We start from the raw sequence: 16722 nt of genomic DNA, 5'->3' as shown, positions 1-16722 counted from the left end.
CCAGCGATTCTGGGTCAGATCAAAAGTTCGATGGTCCCTTCCGACACAAAGCTAATGTTTGAACAATAACTTTTGTCAGATCGTCAAACGTTTGTTGACTAAATATTCAAACTTTTGATGTATCATGGTATCGAACGTTCGGTTAAGGATAGAAAATTATAATTTTTCTCTTATCCAACCCTAAACCTTTATTCACACTGATTAAGTCTTATTTAACCTTAATTAATGTTCAAGGTATTACAAGAACTCGTGATATCTATTTTACAATGAATATAGCTTGTTTCGTCATTGTGGTATCTGGGTATGGGTTAGATTAGTTCGTGTGATTATTTGATACGAAGTACAAAGAATATACATAGAAATGAAAAACCCAGAAAGAGTAAAGGTACATCACGCCACCTTTGACTGTGATCTAGTTCGTGGAGCCTTATTTGTATGAGTCGTCCACCAACAATGTTAGCAGTCACCACTTGAGGTTGGACCGTGCGTCCCAGCAAGTGATTCTGATGAATATGCCTACAAGACCCTGTGACATGTAGAATACATTGTAGCTAATCCATTTTATATCCGAAATGGATTGAGACTTGGTAAAGAGATTCCCAATATCTTCAAATTTGTACTTTGAGAAGATGGCTCATGAAGAGATTTTTTAGCCAGTTGTATTATGGAAATGAATCTTCAGTGTACGAGCTTGTGGAATGAAGGAAAAGACGGAGAGGAATAGCTTCTGAAATTGCAAGCAGAATAGAAGCAAGCTTCACTACCCTAAGGTTGTTGTGGTAAGGGTGAGGAAGAGTAATCATTGACATGTTTCACCTGCCTTCAAGATTTTGTATAGGGCTTGAAAGATTTTTTTGCATGAATTTCAAGGGAGGAGTTGCGGGAGGGGGTGTGAGGGTTTGAATAGTAAATTTATGTCAGGGGCTTATCACATGCTTCACAGGCCTCCAAATTTTTTTACAAGGTTTCACAAGATTGCAGGACTTTCAAAGAAGGAGTTGCATGCGTGGGGGGGGGGGGGGGGGGTGGGGGAGAAAGAGAGAGAGCAAGTTCAAAAAGTCAAGCTTAAAAGTATAATTGTGGCAAAGAGTAGGTTAGGGCATAGTAGAGATTTTAGCCCAATCATAATTAAGGGTGCCAAAGGCTGAATTTGGGGGCATGTGTATTCAAATCTTGGAAAGACAAACCATAAATGACGCTACAATGAGGGGATTAGGATCCCCTCAGATTTCTTCACTCAGATTTTAAGATCTGAGCCATCCCTTGCATCCAAGGGACAAAAAAGTAGCCACCTCAACTGCCATTTTAAACTTAAAAATAGAATAAAAAATCCAAAACTATCTTAAGATCTCAACCGTTATTTTAATTTAATGGACCAACACATGACAACAACTTTTATTTTTACGAGGCAATGGTTTTTTCCCTCCAAGAAACAAAAACTCTTCTTCCTCACTTCCTTTATCTTCCTCGCAAACATACCAGAGATCCATCATAGGCTTCTTGTTCAAGCTGGAGTGGAGCTTCTACTGTAATGTTGTGCCTTCTCCAACATAGGAGATTAAACTTCACCATCTTGCTTCCCAAGAATCTGGTAAGAATCATAATTTGCTTCGCTTTCTATCACTCACTATGATAAAAACATCGAACACTGTTGGTTGTCTGACCCTTGTTGATTTTCCCTTAGTTTAAAATTATCATTCTTGTTCAGCATTTTATTTGATGAGGGCCAAGTCATTTGGAAAAAAAAAAAAAAAGCATCAGGTAATATTAGGGTGTGATATGAATATATGTGGGGGATTGAATTTTGATGCGTAACTTGTTATGGCTATGCCCTCATTTGTTTTTTTTTTTTTTTGTTTTTTTTTTTCCTTTTAGATAGAGAAGTTTTAGAGAATCTATGTTTGGTTAAGCTTAATACAGGCAATGCCTCTTGGAGTTTGTTTGTTGATTTTCCCTTAATTTAAAATTATCATTTTTGTTTAGCGTTTTATTTGATGAGGTCCAAGTCATTTGGGTAAAAAAAGCATCAGGTAATATTAGGGTGTGATATGAATATATGTGGAGGATTGAATTTTGACGCGTAACCTGATATGCCTATGCCCTCATTTTTTATTTTTTTATTTTTTCCTTTTAGATAGAGTAGTTCAAAAGAATCTATGTTTGGGTAAGCTTAATATAGGCAATGCCTCTTGGAGTTTGGAGTTCGTTTATTGAGGATTCCATTTCAATATCAAGGTGTTTTTTCAAAGGTTATTTCAATTTGTACTATGTACCTATAAAAAATGAAGAATAATAAGGCAACATTTCCATTTGCTTGCTTACAACCACTGTCACGCCCCCGTTTTGGGATATAAGGGGAAACGCGAACTTGAGTGTTAAAAACAAACATTTTAAATGGAAGCGTTCATTTGCAACATATAAATTTAAATCTCCTACTTTATTTTACCTTTCTATTAATAATTCTTTACAAAACCTTGAATTCTCCAAGAGAAACATACTATACAAAATAAAGATTTGATCGGTCTGCAATGATCTATTGCTCTTTGCGAGTTCTACGCGAATACCAAGAAATGACGTCATCTTATTGGGTCATCTGGAAAGGGTTGAGGGAAAAATGGGTGAGTTCGACAACTCAGTAAGGAAAATACAACACCAGGAGAATAAAACATGTTATAAACCTTTATGCCATAATCTTTAGTCATACATAATGACAGATTTATTCTACTTACTGATAAGAATTAAATACACATATGATGAATTGCATACTGTATATTGTTTTACAACCTAAACCAATTGTATGATTGATTTTAATTTATTTTGAATGATTTGAGTATTTTTGAATATATTGAAATTATAATGATCTTTAGAAGTATGAATATGCTATGTGATTTTAGTGTGAGTATAAGTTGGAGATTAAAGCTTTGCATATTATTTAAGAAATGATATGCTAAACTGTTTATGTTTTATAAGAAAGCATGTGTTAAAGCATGATTCGTGATATGAAATGTATTGTTTTAAGGTAGGAGGCATAATCATACGAACAATTAACATAATTTATGAACAAGTGAATGAAGAATATGAATAATGGCATATGAAATTATTAATGATCCAATAAATTCTTTTTATCTGTTTTCTCTTTAATCCTTTCTCTGTGGTTTATCCCTTTATAGACTCTATACCGCCAGTTCCCGTGAGCGGCGCACGTTGGCTTTGTCCAAAGGACCTATAGACTCAGCCTGTCGTCACAGAGAAGAGTCGCCGGGTTGGGGATCTTCCCTAGGTGAAGGCCAACCCCGGCCGGTAGGACATACCGTAATTTGATATGCTTGCCATGCTACCCTATATGGTATTGATCTTAACTGTAGTAGTGCCTCAGGGTTAAACAATTACTGGACATGAACATTTTCTGTAATACTGTAGGCTCTGCTATAACTGTAAACTTTATTTTAAAACTGTAAGGGCCACTTTAATAACTGTAGTCATGTGCAGATTTTTAAACTTTAGATTCTCTTTTCTTTCAACACTGTATTCTTGAATAAAATCATATACTTCGGAATGCTCTATAATCTTAACTTTCAAATGCTCTTTTTCATGACTATAAGTATGCATAATCCATAACTTTGAAAGGCTCTTAATTATAATTGTAATTATGCATAAATCATAACTTTAAAATATGCTCTTAATCATATTTGTGATTTATGCACAAAATTCTTGAACAATAACATATGAGTAATAAAGCTTGGCATTAAAAATCACATAAGTAAACGCTTTGTAAAATTCCCCAACACTTTCTCAAAAGATTTGTAATAAAATCTTGTTGGGGGTTTTTCGGTGTTGTATCCCCTTACCTGGACTTGCCATTAACGTCAGGGTCGAGCTTTTACCTAAATAAAACACGAGAATAAATTTAGCGGAGCGTTCTAAAATTTCGGTTCTAAGACTTAAATTAGATTATCCTATATGTATATTCTATATACAAAATCTCCATCCAATTTACAGCATAACTTATATTCATAAATCAGCATCACTACTTTAATAGACCAAAACTTCAATCCTAAGAAATTTCAACAAAAACACAGCTAACACCCATAGCCAAAGAATCAACTAAAACTATTTTACCCACCAACTAACCAAATCCATAAAATACCCAATCCAAAACCCTCACTCCAAATTATTCTGGAATCCTACTAAAATCATAATAATCATTTACAATTTTAACCCACAATTAACAATCTAAAATACCCATCAAAACACACTTACTTCCAGTTAAGAACAAGGGTCACGAATCCATCCATCCAAATAATTCTAACAAGAAATCAAGCTTCCAATCCACATGGATTCAACCCAAAATTAATAATAATCCTAATCCCAGAAAGTCATCAAACACTCAGTAAATCAACAAGATTAAACTAAGAATTAATCTAGTTTTACAAAACCACTTACTTTGGGGATTTCTCATAAATCCACCGGAAAACCATGCTGAAACAGCCGGAAATCAGTTTTGGAAGTTGCCAGAAAACGCCATGGAGAACCGGGTTCTGGGTCTTTCGGGTTACGGTTCTGTTGGGTTACACACACACACGGGTCACGGGTTGCACGGGTTCAAGGGACTCCGATTTACGGGTCTTCGTGGTTCGGCCAGAAAACATCAGGCCCGTCGGAAATTGGCCTCTGGCCGCCGGAATTTGTGTTTCAGATCACCGGAAACCAAGTCCTGGGGGATTGGGTCTCCACCGGATTTCCTGATTTCCTCTCTGTCTCACAGTTCCTCTGGTTCACCAGAAGTCACGAACGTCTCCCACCATGAACCGCCAGAAGGTCAAACCTCCGGTCTCCCCTGGGTTCGACGGGTTCTCTCTCACGGGTCTCCCGGAACTCTCCTTTAGGGTCTCTTTGTCTCCCTCGGCATCTCTCTCTCAGCAATCTCCCTCTCTCCCGATCTCTGAGTCTTCCTCTCTCTCTGTCTCATCTCGTCTCTACTCTCCCTGTTCTCTCCCTCTCACTCTCTCTCGCTCGGTGGGTCTGCTCGTGCAAGTTTTTCTTTTCTTTTTTTTTTTTTTTTTTTCAACTTATTGGTTAAGTTATTTACTAAATAAGTTATATTTTATTTTATTTAAAAAAAATTTGGGGTATTACAACCACTCCAAGTCTCGAACTTGATAGACGAAAGGATTTGAAATCACAAATAGGAACAAGTTAAGAACTTGGTCGAATATGCAAAATGTAGAAATAACCTGCAATTTGCATATTGTATTCTCCTGTGTTTACTTTGACACTATACCTCTTGCTCTTCTTCCCCTTCTCACAGTTTGATGCTTCTTTTGATGTGTTGGTTATGACATTGCCCGTTCAGTATTTTTCGACATACAACAATTATTTTTGATTTTATTTTGACATATTTTTATTTTTATTTATTAGTTGTTAATGACAGTGATATACTTTTACATACAAAAAAGAAAAAAAGATGTCATTGTGGGAGATTCCTCTCAAAATGTGAATACCTAGATAGATTAGACACCTCAAATTGGTATGGAATTTGATAGTGTAGAGGATGCATGGAAGCATTGGGGAATTTATGAAAAGCAAATGGAGTTTGGTGTGAGGAAACATTTTCAAAACTAAAGTAAGTTAAATGGAAAAGTAACAATAAAGGGATTTGTTCGTTGTAAGGAAGATGCTCGAAGAATAGACATGCGATATCATCTTTACACTTGTCATCGAGATGAAATAAGAACTGGTTTGTCCTGTACGGTTTTTTATTTCATTAGTACGAGAGACTGGAAAGTATAAGGTTTATGAGTTTGTTGCTGGTCATAATCATATTCTGCATCTTGAAGAAACCGCTTATATGATGAGATCGCATCGTAAAATGCCAGAAGTTCAAGCATATGAAATTGATTTAGCATGTGTTTCTGGAATCTCTCTAAAGACAATCCATACACTGATGAGTAGAGAGGCTGGTGGGAGGGCAAATCTTGGATATACTGAGCTTGATCAAAAAAACTATATTCGAACAAGACGGAAAAGAAATTTGATCTATGGTGAAGCAGGTAGCTTATTGAAGTACTTTCAAGAACAAATTAATAAAAATCCATCATTCCATTTTGTAGTCCAATTAGATACTGATGAAAAAATTACTAACATTTTTTGGGCTGATGCAAGAATGATCGCTAACTATGCCTATTTTGGTGACGTAATGACTTTTGATACTACATTCGACACTAATAAAGAATTGAGACCCCTAGCTATCTTTACTGGTTTTAATCACCATAGAGGAGTTGTGATTTTTGGGGTTGTATTTCTTTATGATGAAATGGTAGAGTCATTCAAATGGTTTTTTGAAAGTTTCTTAAATGCACATGCGGGTAAAAAATCTTGATTGATCTTTACAAATCAAGATGCTGTAATGGAAAAGGTATTAACTGAAGTGATGCCAGAAACCTGGCATGGATTATGTACTTTGCACATAATGCAAAATGGTATCAAGCATTTTGGGAATTTCATGAAAGGTGGTTCTCATTTCCTATGAGACTTTAAATCTTGTATCTTTGAGTATGAGGATGATGCTGAATTTCAAAATGCTTGGGATGAAATGATTCAGAAGTATAACATCGAATCAGTTAGTTGATTGGTTGGTATATACAAATTGAAGATAAAATGGGCCAGGTGCCACATGAAAAATGCATTTCTTTGGGAGTGCGAAGTACTCAACTCAGTGAGAGCTTGAATGGTGACTTGAAAGCTTTCTTAAAATCAAGCTTGGGTATATTGGAATTTTTTCAGCATTTCGAGCGGGTGGTAGAGTAAAAACAACATAAGGAATTGGAGACTGAATTTAATGCTTGAGAAAAATTGCCTACATTGGGATTGAAGAATTCCCATTTGTTGAAGCAAGCATCACAAACATATACTCTTGTGATATTCAAAAAATTTCATGATGAGTATGACTATGCATCAGCATCATTAATAAAACATCACAATGATAGCCAAGTAGTGCATGAATATATTGTTGGGATTTTCAATGAAGGTAGAGAGTATAAAGCAGTTTGTGACCATGTCAATAAGATAATTTCATGTAGTTGTATGAAGTTCGAAACATTTGGGATTTTATGTTGTCATGCTTTAAATTTTTTTTGACTTACTTGATATAAAGATAATTCCTGATACATATATTTTGAAGAGATGGACAAGAGAAGTAAAGAGTGAATGCATCTTAAATACTACAACGAGGAATGTGGAAGAGAATAGGAATTTAAATGATACATAACGTTATAGAAGATTGTATCCAATGTTAGTGGAATTAGCCATTGAAGCAGCTGACAATGAAGATGGTGAAGATGCATGTGCTTTTGTAAAGAAGATGGTAAAAGAAATGAAACAGAAAGTTTAAAATATTGAAAAAGGTTCGAGTGCTGCTCTTGATAATGAAGATCAATTGTTATAGTCAAATGTCAATGAAATTGTAAATCATAGCTAATTCGTTGAGAAATTACTTGAAACAGTCAAAGGGTTTAAGAAGATTCAAGATTTTTCGAAAAACGTTAGGACGGTCCCTTGTGTTGTCCGAACGATATTGTCCCAACGATTTAAACCGTCCCAAAAATATTGTCCAAACTATTTGAATACCGTTCGAACGGTATTATTGGGCAACATGCAAAACCGAAGATGAATAACCCTAAAAGCTATTTCAAATCCTCTCTTTCACCAAAAGCCTCCCATAAACGTTAAATTCATCCAAATCCACCCAAAATCTATGCAAACATTTAAAGTAAGGGTGTACATGCTGGCAGATATTAACTGTCCACATCCGCTATTTGCTATCCAGACATGCGGATGTGGATGCGATTAGCAAAAACTATTATCCGCATATACGGATGCAGATAGTGGTTTTAGGGTATGCGAGTGTGATTATTAACCAAATTCGCATACCTTTTATATATAATACATAATTTGTATATTTCTTTTCTATATTATATTTAATAAAAATTCACCATAACAACTTCATTTTGATGTTTAATACCAAAATGATGTCGTTTTGGATTAGGTATATGTTATGTTTATATTGGTTGGGTTGGCGTTGTTTTCTCATGTAAGTTTATAACACTTGACAAAAAGGCAAAAATAACGAAAAACCAATATATTTTTAAAAGATTATAGCTTAAAAAAGAAGAAGTTTAAAATACTAAAAATCGGCTTAAATTATTTCAAAAAACGTTTAAAATATGTCATAATAGATACCTAAATAAGGCCCAAAATGCCAATTGCTTAATATCCAGACAATTGATAAGAACCGCAATAACTGCTCATATGCAGATGGTAAAAATATGATGCGGATGTGGATACGAATATCTAAAAGTGATATTCTCATATTACGGACACTATAGTAGTAAATATTACAAATAACCGCATTCATATATACACTAGTAAAGTCACTTTTACGACCCTAGATGCACACTCCTGTTTTTCTAATCAATACAGACTACTGTTGCACGCTTGACCTTTAGGCAAGGATTTCGATTCTCAGGCACAAAAGCCCGCGAATTTATTCAAAGGTAAAGTAACGAATAATACTTTGGTAGGTCAGGTCCGTCGCGACCATCGTACTCTTCACCAACGGCAACGATCCATCCACGTGGCATTGGGACCCGCCATAAACTTTAGACGGTGATTGAGCGTCAAATCCATCGAAACTGACACTGCTCACCCGCACCAAACCCCAATCCTTCGAGAAGAACTTTTTCCAGAAAGAGAGAGAGAGAGAGAGAGAGACAGAGAGAGGCACCGAAGCACCGAATGGATGCGGAGAAGATCATAGAGGTGGAGCAATTCATCAAGCAATGCAAATCCAACCCTTCACTTCTCCACGACCCTTCCCTTGCCTTCTTCAAGTCGTATCTCCTAAGGTATTGTGAATTCACACCCATATCTTGGCGTTAATATCTACTATGGATTCTTTCTTTGACTCACCTCTGGGAATTTCTCTGTTTGAAGCTTGGGAGCTCGAATTCCGCTACAACCAAAAACGGTGCGTCTCAATTTTACTATTATTGTGATTCCGTAACCTGAACTTTTATTGCTCCGTTTCAACTCCCAGTGCGGGCGGGACGTTTTGGAATTTCCTAGTGTTTTCACGCTGATTTGTTGATTTTTGTGAGTCTTGATCATGCTGTTATGTCCTTTAAACGGATAAACCAGTTGATTAAACTCTCAAGTTATCTTCTTTTCGAATTTTATAATAAAATGAAATATGTGCATAAAAAGCGGAAGCGGAGAGAGAGGAAGAGACATAATAGTCCACCACTGGGAACTGTCTTGTAGGCTACATCTTGCTCTTATTGAATTGATTAATACAGTTGTGTCATTTGCTCTATTTATAAATAGGGAAAATGTGGTAAGTGAGGTAGTATGGAAAAGGTAATCAAATATTAGAGATTTGATTACAGACTATAAGGAAAATATATCGAGGCTTAACATAGATTATATCCTAAATATTCTAACATTCCCCAAAAACTTAAGGTGGAAGCTTGAACCTGGAAAGAAAAATAATTAGCAACTTTTTTTTTTGGGGCTGAAGTGGATCTAGTGTGGCAAGAACAAAAATATGGGCGTGAGCTCGAGTGTCAGATTAGGGTCCTGTGTGGCAGGAGTAGAAACCTGGACGCGATATTGGCAGGGTCAGAATTAGGTGTGACACAAAAAGAAATCCAGGCGTGAAACTGAGTGGAGAGGATCTGGTGATGGTTGTAGGCATGACATAGTGGTGGCCGACGGGGAACTGAGGCCGGGCGATGGCTGGTAGTAGGTGGGCCGAGAGGTGGCCGGTATACAATTGAGGCTAGATGATGGCTGGTTGTAGGCAACCAAGCGGTGGCTGACGTTGGGCTAGGTGGTTACCGGTGGTGAACCTCGTGGTGGCGGATGACAACCAAGTGATAAAACTTCAGCACAGTGGCCGGCTTTGTACGGTTGTTCGGCATCGGCACGGTGGCTGGCTTCGGATGGTTGTTCGGCATGAGAGTGGTGGCCGTCTTCGACACGGTGGCTGGATAATTGGACCGTTGAAGTGGGCCAACAAGGGCCATTTACTAGGTTGGCAATAGGCCGCAACTGGGCTGACTACAGGCTAAACTGGGCCTACTTGGGCTGAAAGTGGTATGGGCTGACTGAACGGGGCTGGTACGTTGGGCCGAGTAGGCTATCTAGGTTGGATCAATGTCAGCTGATCCAATAGATGTAGCTGTGCGAAGCCCGTGAATTGAAGTTGTGGTGTGTGTTGTGCAACGCTTGAAGGCATGAGGGGGCACATGAAGATGTCGTGTGATGCATGGGCGTGCGAAAGTGCGTGGATAGAGACGCAAAAAAGCTCGGTGGTGCTTGAGGGAAAGTGGAGAGGCCGTTCCAGTAGGCATTTTTCGTTGATCTACCAATCTTTTTTTTGATAAGTAATCTACCAATCTGCACCTTGTGAACCTGATTATGAGATTAGTTTCCTAGAGTCAGCTTCGGTGAAGGCTTGGGATGGATTGGCAACGGCAGGAGAAGGCGTGTGGCTGTTGTGTGGTGGTGCATTGAGTCTCTTTGTGGTGGCAATAGTGGGAGAAAAACGGATTCCACAAGAAAGTGACTCTAGTACAATGGAGAATTTTATAATAAGATGAAATTTCTGAAAGAAGAGCGAAAACGAAGAGAGAGAGAAAGAGACACATGAACTCTGTGGTGGGTTGGCCTTAGCGCCCTACGTCCACCACTAGGAAATGCCCTGTAGGGCTACATCTTGCTCTTATTGACTTGACTAATGCAATTGTGTTGCATGCTCTATTTATAGGGAAAATGTGGTAGGTGAGGTAGGCTTGAAAAGACCTGTAAGGAAAATATATGAAGGCTTAACATGGAAGCCTTCATATAATAATTGTTGTTTCTATCAAATTGGGCGAATTTGGAGGGAGAGGATACCAAGTTTATGACTTTTTAATTGCTTTTGATTTATAACAATTATTAACAACCCAAGTAAACCCTAAGCACTTATCTCCATATACTTGTTGATATACACGATACCTTTCCACTCTACAACCAAATAAGGGGAGGGATATCCAATCCCCTCTTCCGCCTATTATTATGTTCTCCCTATTATTATTTAAGAGAACATCCAAACAAAGGAATGGAATAAGTACTCCCTCTTCTCTGGTCTCCTTGTCCTCCCACCCCAACCCCCCGTTCTCTCTCCTTCTCTACTTTCTTCAGCTTCCAAAATCTCAAATATAGTTTAAGGTTGGTAATATACATTTGTTGGAAGGTTCATTGCACACCTTTGGACCCTTGACAATTACTCTCCATGAAGTCTGAGTAGCTGACTGGGATAGCTTCAGAAATGTTCGTACAGCTTCCAGTGGACTATCAAATGATATTCTTAAAAATCATAGGGTCTTTTTTATTCCTGATTCTTAAATACAGTTTTCTATTTTTTAAATTCAGAAGGATAGAAAACAAAACAAAACTGTTCTACCAAGAAATTTTTTAAAAACTGTTCTTAGAGATTTTTTCTAATTTTTTTTTTTTCTTCTTCTTCTTTATTATTATTATTATTATTATTATTATTTTTCAGTTTGGAAAAAACATGACCATAAATTATCATTTTCATAAGTTTTCTTTTTTGTTCTCTAGATATAGTTTTTCAAAATTATTTTCCAAAACACAAATAAACAAAGCCCATAACTTTCCATTTTTTCCAGTCAAATTTTCTTTAGTTCATTTTGCTAGCTATTGTTGTAATGCCTAGTCTGATTATCAGAAAACGTGCAGGAAAAAGGTGGTGACAAAATGTCAGACACTAAGGAACATTTTGATGCCAAAAATCCATCTACATCGACTGAGGATGATGATGAAATTGTTGAGTCTGATATTGAGTTGGATGTTACTGATGTTGTGGAGCCTGATGATGATCCTCCACAAAAGGTGGGTGGAATAAAACTTGGTTGGGATGCTTACTGTAATTTCCCTTTTTCTTGGGGGGGTTGTCAACTAGTTCCTCAAACTAGTAGATTTTTGTATTGCTTAATGGCAGATGGGAAACCCTTCAGTTGAAGTTACAGAAGAGAATCAGGAAGCTGCACAAATAGCAAAGTCAAAAGCTATGGATGCAGTTTCTGAAGGTATGGGATCATTTTTTATGATTATCCTTTTCAATTGAAGATTTCTTCAGTTCTGTTTTGTGGCCACTTTTCTATCTGTTAATTAGATTTTATTATATTTCAGGTAAGCTGGATGAAGCCATAGATCTTCTAACAGAAGCCATCATGCTGAACCCGACTTCAGCAATATTATATTCAACTAGAGGTAATCTTTCTCAAATGAAAGTTATTTTATTTTAATGTGATCACATTCTTTGGCCTTATCTCAACATTGCTTCAATCTCTTGGAAACCTAACTTTGTTATGCTTTCAGCTAGTGTCTTTGTCAAATCGAACAAACCAAATGCTGCAATCCGTGATGCTGATGCAGCTTTACAGGTTGGCTAATGGCCCTTCTTATACCTGTGCCTGTGCAGACTGCACAAGAAGTTTCACTTAAAATTAGTAATGAACTAATGATGCATCCGAGTTTTTAATTTACCGTGTCTGACACAAGAATGATGAGTGTTTTTATGTGTTATTCAGATCTAAAAAGACCTATATTTATTTGTCCCAGATCAACTCTGACTCAGCAAAAGGATATAAAGTACGAGGAATGGCAAGGGCCATGTTGGCCCAGTGGGAAGAAGCAGCAAAGGATCTGCATGTAGCATCAAAGTTGGACTATGATGAGGAGATCGGTTTGGTGCTTAAAAAGGTAAAATTTCTTCTTTTGACAGGAGAAGTCACCAAAGAAATTGTTGCTTGATAATTCGTTTAATTGGTAGGTTGAACCCAATGCCCACCGACTCGAAGAGCACCACAGAAAATATGAACGTCTGCGAAAGGAAAGGGAACTTAAAAAAGCTGAACGTGAGAGGCAAAGACGGCAAGCTGAACAGGTAAGTAGAGTTAATATCATTTATTTATTTTTTCATTTCTGTTTCCTTTTCGGTGTGTCGAAAGATATTACATAGATTATATACTTGAGATTTTCTCTAAGTGAGATATGATTGGCATGGGAAGATTGAATATCAATGTGATTTGAGATAAAACTTTGGTATATCTGGCAATGCTAGATTGGTGCTTTGAGATATGGGTTGTGGTCAGGTTCTTAGTTCATTTATATCTCTTCTCTTATTAATTAGGTTGAAAGGGACCTAGCTAACTCTATAGTTAAGTCTATTGGCAATGTTGGTGTCAGTGAGATGGGTATAAATATGTATGAAGCGTATACTAGGCCTTGGATCAAATGTTTGGTATCAGAATTTGTTTTTCCTTGTTTACTTTTTGGTGCTGCTGAGTGCTAATGAGATGGTTAGGGTGGGTGTTGTTATACTTACGGTCAGAAGTCTTGGGTAATTGAATGATCACTTCTCTGTTTATCCCCATGCTTGCTGAATGTCTCTGTATTTCAGAGGTTGATGTCCTTTATTCTGAATCTTCATGCAGGATCGAGATGCGTTATCTGCGTTAAAGGATGGTATGGCTGTTAATCCCCTTTTCCATCTATAATACATAAGTCTTCAACTTTATGCAGGGTTAAATGTGGCTTTGCTTTTCCTCGTCATTTATCCCTTTGATTGTCATAAGAAGGTCCTGACAGTAACAGCCATTTTCCCAGAAGTAATTGTTTCCCTAGAATCTCATCCTATATTTATACTATTTATCCTTGAAAAACTAAGCTTGGATTACAAACATGGTCAGAGTTTTACCAATTATTGACCAAAAGTAGGAAGAATAACAAGGAATCTGCAGAGCTCATTTATGGGTTGTGCATATTTAGGTAATTATATCATCATTAAGTTGTAATTTCTGTTTGTTGTGCATATTAATAAGATAAGAAAATGATTTTCTGTCTTTTTATTTTTTATTTTTTTGTGATTTTTATTAATTGCTTTTCCACCTAGGCTGTGGGCACAAGCATTTTATTAATATAAAACTACATGTGTGATTGTTTTGTTTTTATAACTAAACCTTGATGTTTTGTTTTGAGGCAATTCTGTTTGTTCTTATTAAAGTCTGTTACCTCTCAAATTTCCCTAACATAAGCTTGCTGTCCAAAAATCTTCCTACTGATATTCTGATGCCTGTAATAGTTTATTAGTGTTCACAAATGGCTTATTCTAACCTTTTTTTCCTGACAGAAAACCCCAACATTTACATTTTCCCCTGTAAATTCAGATGCTAACTTCTCAGTAATAACTGTAGTTATTGTTGTCATGTTAATCATTTTTATGGATGTTGTTCTCAAATGCGAAGTCCCTGGAGATTTTTTTCCCCCTAGATTAGATTACAAACCACACCAATGTGTTTCTTTGATATGCAGTCTCCCTCTTGAACACTTGCCTTTTCTGTTGCATAAGAACATGCTAGGGAAGATTTCTTGGAAAGAATTGCATGCAACTTAGGTGAAAGCTATCAGATCTAGGTGGAAGGTTACAGTGAAATGCAGTGCATTAGCTATATATCTGAGTTGGAGAGACTGGAGCACATCATTAAACTTGAAAAAACTTGTATTCAGCCGAATTCCTTGATCTAATAACAGGTATTTTTTTTTTTTTGTAAGTAATAAAATTTTATAAAAAAAGCGTAAAACGTTCCTAAGTACACATGCAGTATACATGGAAACAACCAAACCAACCCCCCAAAAAAAGGAGACCCAACAAACCCCCAAAAACCCAAAAACCCAAAAGACCTAAGACCCACGAGAGACATTCAACACTACATCATTTGAGCCTTGCCTTTCTAAAGCCGGGTAGTTGGAGAGGTTTCCGAGCCGCCTTGAGTAGGTAGTACCTCAAAAACATCAGAGGCATGTAGTATACGATAATTGGTTTGAACAAATTTTTTTTTCCCTACTCAGTCATTGATTTATGAAAACATAATAACAGGCAATGGTGTTTTTAAGACAAATTTTGCTCTAGCTTAGCATACCATAATTTTGGTTTACAACAGGGGAAGTTGTTGGCATTCACTCTGCTAGTGAACTGGAAACGAAGTTGAATGCTGCTTCAAAGACATTTCGCCTGGCAATCCTGTACTTCACTGCAACGTGGTGCGGTCCCTGCCGTGTCATTTCTCCTCATTACACAAGCTTAGCTGGGAAGTACCCGAAAGTTGTTTTTCTGAAAGTTGACATAGATGAGGCCAAGGATGCAGCTGCACGCTGGAATATTAGTAGCGTTCCGTCCTTTTTCTTTATAAAAAATGGCAAGGAGGTGGACAAGGTTGTTGGAGCAGACAAAAGTGCACTTGAAAAGAAGATTGCACAGCACGCAAGCTAGATGTGACCTAAATCTTGATGAGAATATGAATTCTGTTGTTTCTTGCTCTTGCCTTCTGTGTTTGGTTTTGTCTACTATGTTCTACATGGAAGATATGTCTGTGAAGTAGTACTGATTCCTGTTAATTGGCTTGTTGAGTCGTGTTGCTTCAGTTATAGCACTAATAAGTTTGCTTATGTTTGCCGTGACTAATGTGATGATATAAATGTGGAACTTATTTTTGTGTTTTGAGTTCTCTTATAAATTTAGGACTTTTATATTTTTTTTGTTATTACTATTATTCTCTTGAGGAGTTTTAGACTTTTAGTATCCTTAGGATTTGTAGTCTATGTAATGGATTTGATCAAACCTTAATTTTTAATAATTGGGCTATTAATTAAGTTTAATGAAAGAAGAGATTTCTTCTTTGTTCATCTTCCTCGTGTCTTGAAGGATTTAATTATTCTATATTATACGGATTAATTAGTATCAAAGTCTTGTTTTCCCTGGCTTGATAGCTAGCTAACCCTTGGATTAATGTGGCAACCTCTTTGGCGATGATACTAGCGAGAGAGAGGCTGCTATAAGAAGCGAAGTCCATAAAACGTGAGAAGCATGCATCAAGCTTTTTACGAGCCGCAGTAGGCTTTGTGTAGTGTTTAGACAATTCTTGCTCGGTTAATGGTGGAAATGATATTTGGAAATGATATTATTCACTGCCCAGGAGGGGTTAGACGGTAAAAACTGTAGGTACTTTTTCAAGTCCGATTAAAAATTTCAAAAATTCAGTGGAACTAAAAGCGGTTGATACTAATAGGATTGAAGATTTCAATTTTAAAAGTCAAATTCTCACTCTAGTACACGTTTGCAAATGAATGTGCAAAGAAGACTTGTCGGGTGTGCTGACGTGTGTTTTTGGGCTGTGAGTGTGAGTAGGAGGGTTTTAGAGGTTTTTCTTTATGTTTGTTGGTATTTATAGCCGAGGAACCCACGGGGAAAAAAAGTAACAAGCTTTATTATTCATATTCAAAAGAAATATTTTGAAATATATGGTATGCTTCCATAAATATATGATTGAATAATAATGTATTAGCTACTCTCCAACTTGGGAGATAAACATAAAATTAAGATAGTAGCAAATGCAAAGAGATAACAGATCACTTCATTTCCTCTCAATCTTGGAGTAAAATCTGAGAACCAAGTAGAAGAAGAGATGATGAAGAACTCCCCAAGCCAGCAAGATTGCTATGTCATACCAAATACTATATATCCTTCTCCCCTATATCCATCGAGAACAACACGTCTTGTCCTATCGACATGCAATCTTTTCGCAGTGGTGAAATGGTTTT

The 16722-nt window shown here is 36.8% G+C and overlaps 1 protein-coding gene across 1 annotated transcript; it reads left to right on the top strand.

The window, feature by feature from the left end:
- Positions 1-8711: 8711 nt before the first annotated feature.
- LOC133866606 (TPR repeat-containing thioredoxin TDX) lies at positions 8712-15625 on the top strand. The gene is made up of 10 exons (XM_062303183.1): positions 8712-8903; positions 8992-9025; positions 11800-11952; positions 12062-12149; positions 12253-12333; positions 12442-12506; positions 12685-12825; positions 12896-13009; positions 13560-13590; positions 15066-15625. Exons 1-10 carry the CDS (start codon positions 8794-8796, stop codon positions 15392-15394), a joined length of 1146 nt encoding a protein of 381 aa, XP_062159167.1. The 5' UTR covers positions 8712-8793; the 3' UTR covers positions 15395-15625.
- The last annotated feature ends 1097 nt before the right edge of the window (positions 15626-16722 follow it).

Source organism: Alnus glutinosa, chromosome 4, assembly GCF_958979055.1.
Source record: "Alnus glutinosa chromosome 4, dhAlnGlut1.1, whole genome shotgun sequence".
Classification (NCBI taxonomy): domain Eukaryota; kingdom Viridiplantae; phylum Streptophyta; class Magnoliopsida; order Fagales; family Betulaceae; genus Alnus; species Alnus glutinosa.
The sequence above is the reverse complement of the archived record's forward strand: the minus strand, read 5'-3'. Positions and strand labels throughout refer to the sequence as shown.

What these genes read in the sequence shown, in the direction of transcription:
- LOC133866606 (XM_062303183.1), top strand. Translation starts at nt 8,794, where the DNA reads ATGGATGCGGAGAAGATCATAGAGGTGGAGCAATTCATCAAGCAATGC. An exon ending in ATGATGATCCTCCACAAAAG is followed by an intron (nt 11,953 to 12,061) that starts GTGGGTGGAATA and finishes GCTTAATGGCAG; the next exon opens with ATGGGAAACCCTTCAGTTGA. An exon ending in AATATTATATTCAACTAGAG is followed by an intron (nt 12,334 to 12,441) that starts GTAATCTTTCTC and finishes TTATGCTTTCAG; the next exon opens with CTAGTGTCTTTGTCAAATCG.